The following is a 3,085-nucleotide window of genomic DNA, read 5'->3' as shown; positions in this document are numbered from 1 at the left end:
CAGTAGTGTTAGACTTCTCAAACGTTGACATGTTTGCAAAAGAGGGAGCGATGCATGCGCAATACTGTAATGGCTAGTCATTACAGTTGATGACTTCATATTAGTAGGTCAAGTATTTAAAGTCGCTTCGTGCCACTGTACCTGCCATTGAGAAGGCCATTTCACTTCTTCCAAGATGCCTGCTCCTGTAGACTTGGTCTTTGTTACGTAGCGACCGCTTAGCATACATACTGACAGCGAAAAAGTTGCACAGCTTCTGCCATCGTCTCAATTGCGATTTCGATGCGGTCAGTTCCTTCCTCGACCGAGACATTTCGTCTCGAGATAAGTTCACAGCCGTGATTTCGAGATATATTTACCAGCCCCGGGTCATGTCTAGTGTCGAGGCCACCTCAAAACCGACACAAGCCGGCTCGGCCATGCCTCCTTGTACATGCGATGGTGAGGTAGGCTCAGAATCAGACGGACATGCACCTAGCCGCTCGCCAATTGCTTCCGTCGAAGCCAATCCACAAGCTTTTGGAGGCGCGTCGCCAATGCGCAAGTCCGTAGAGGCTGATGGCGCTGCTGCCCCCATGAAGCGTAGGATGGATAGCAGAGCTGGACGCATCCCAGCAACCATCGCCAAAGTGGAGAAAACCGGTAGCCCAGAGACTCTCGTACGCCTATGGGACAGCTGCAGGGCATCGAGGGCTCGCGATCAGAGTATTGTTAGTGGGACGCGACAGGTCCTGCCTGGCGAACCGGAAGGTGACTTGGATGGCCCGTCTGTGCTGGAACGACTTGATTCCCTCAGAGAGCAGGCGGCTGCAGCTAGTTCAAGCATTCACTTTTCCATTGCTATCAAGCGCTATCATCATACTCAGATGGTCCACTTATACAACAGGGCGAGAGACCTAGACGAGACGACGATTGAGGCGGCAGATCCAGGCAGCGCCTCCCAGTCTCTGGTTGACCAATTTGCCGAGAGGCTTTTCCCCAGCGCCTCATCAGTCGAAAAGCAGGCTGGTCGGGGGCCGAAGCTCAAGAGGAAGCCGCTGAAGAGCGCATTCAATAGGTGGCTGACCCTCGGGAATAAGCTAACCACACTAGTTGCCAGGTACGGGTGCGGGGTCCTTCTACTCCTACCGAGCGATTTGAGGAATGAAGAGTTAGTGCACAGTGTCGTCTGCTTGGTCAGGTACTAACTCCGTTTGCATTCGACGACTTCGTGATGGTGATCTCCTCGCGGTGCTGAACCGGTTAGATACGCATGTCCGACTGAAAGACAGCATCCAAGCCCTCACAGAAGTGCTTCTCAGTCTGGTCACATGGGGCATCCTGCCCGTGGCGAGGATTGGCTTGGAATCGTATGCCTCTACGTCGCAGGTTCGAAAACTGGCTTCGGAGCCTATGTTTCTGGGGGGCCTATTATCTTGGTGTGCTGTCGCAGCATCCGAACTAGACCTCGCGCTGTTGACGCAGCCAGCTCTCCATTCGGCGACTGAATACCGCGACAGCACGGCCGAGGTGAACAACCTTTCATTCCACGCCGACGACTGATATTCGTGTAGCATTGGCCAATATAGGAAACATTGCCAAAAAACATAAGTGATCTTCATAGAGAGAGCCCTCGACCTCACTCTAGAAACCCCTGCCAACTGGAACTCCTGAAAATCGTCAAAGCAAGACATGACGAAAGCTCTGGAGGAGCCACTGGTATTAGTCGAGACAACATCGCCATGAACTGCCTACGAGAGTATACTGCGTCTATAGGCAAGCGCTAGAAGACGCCGATTTTGTCCTTGTTACCGAAAAGAAAGGGACACCTGGTCACGTCGTAGACATCTGCCACTTTCCGCAATTATCTGCGCAGCAGACAAAGATGCTTCAGTTGGTTCAGCACCCGAACATCGTCACGGTTCATGAAATGTATAGCGACAAGGCGAATCGTCACGTCGCCTACGGACGCATGCCACGATCATTGCAAGAGGCCGTCGATAACCTATATCTAAATTGTCAACGCCTAGCACCGATCTCATGACAGGTCTGTCCAATCCTCCCATGAAAGCCCATTTTGTCTCACAGGTAAACATGCAGTCGAGGCACTGGTTTATCTCGAGAGAGTAGAGTCGCAGCACGGCCAACGTAGCTGCTCTCAGAACGTCTCTTGTTGTTGATCATCGAATCAATCATGACGCTTCATGACGCTGGACGTTGAGTGTGGAAACCCAGTCTAAATTCCCTTTTGTATGTACTTACTAGATAAACCGGAGCCGGTTCTGGATTTGTGCATTCTCTCCAAGCATACCACTAAGCCGGCCTCCCGACATCATTATCGTGCTTCCAGATCCACGTACTCAGCAGCTTGCGCCACCATCCACGGCCGTATATGTGTGTTCACCCCGTCTAAGCCGCATACGGCTCTATCTTCTGTCTGATACTTTTCAAACACTAGTAGACAGTCTACGTCTACTCATCGGGGGCAGCAGACCAGGGTCAAACGGATACTTGCCACACTAGGCTAGCGTCCGTACAAACGTGAGGTTGAATGAGTCTCGCGGAGCGGGCCGGGGGGGTTGATTGAGTACGCTTCTGGCTTTTGAGCGTACAGTACTCCGTAGGTTCAACCTTGATATGATTTAGCCGAGACACATGTGGCCTTGTTAAATACCGACAGAACGAAATTGCTTGGATTTATGTACCAATGTCCCCGCTGAGCCCACAAAATGAAAGGTAAACCGTTCAGTCAGAAACCGAAACCCAAGCTACTACATCAGCGAACCGTGGCACATCGGCTACGTAACTCGGAAAAAGTATGTACTGCGACAACCCAGCCATACTGTACTGGCCTCTATAGGCATTTGTTCGGATTGCTCTCAAAAAAAATATTCAGCGAGTTCAATGCTACTACAGTAACGGGCCTATTGACCCCGGATGAGATCGTCTGGACACAAGACTATGCTGTAGCAGTCACAGTGTGAGCGTCACAGCTCCAGAGAGTTGGGTTGATGGTTGATATGTACAATAGATGGATTGTAATGACCCGTAGTGTCGGGTCTAGATACGTCCACACAAGGCGTAACGCGAAGAAGAGAAAACTGAA

At 51.2% G+C, this 3,085-nt stretch overlaps 2 protein-coding genes across 2 annotated transcripts; both read left to right on the top strand.

Annotated features, from left to right (window-relative positions):
* Positions 1-371: 371 nt before the first annotated feature.
* On the top strand, positions 372-1,542 carry CABS01_16948 (uncharacterized protein; the record flags this gene model as incomplete). Its single annotated transcript, XM_060550276.1, has 2 exons — positions 372-1,099; positions 1,272-1,542. The coding sequence occupies 2 exons, from the start codon at positions 372-374 to the stop codon at positions 1,540-1,542; spliced, it is 999 nt and encodes a 332-aa protein (XP_060400533.1).
* A 205-nt stretch (positions 1,543-1,747) lies between these two features.
* On the top strand, positions 1,748-2,023 carry CABS01_16947 (uncharacterized protein; the record flags this gene model as incomplete). The annotated part of the gene is made up of 1 exon (XM_060550275.1): positions 1,748-2,023. A coding segment is annotated over one exon (276 nt), but the record flags the coding sequence as incomplete, so codon positions are not given.
* Between the last annotated feature and the right edge of the window lie 1,062 nt (positions 2,024-3,085).

Source organism: Colletotrichum abscissum (genome assembly GCF_030869225.1).
Source record: "Colletotrichum abscissum strain IMI 504890 chromosome Unknown Scaffold_216.1, whole genome shotgun sequence".
In the NCBI taxonomy this organism is placed as follows: Eukaryota; Fungi; Ascomycota; class Sordariomycetes; order Glomerellales; family Glomerellaceae; genus Colletotrichum; species Colletotrichum abscissum.
Note: the sequence above shows the minus strand (reverse complement) of the source record. Positions and strands in the feature narration are given on the sequence as shown.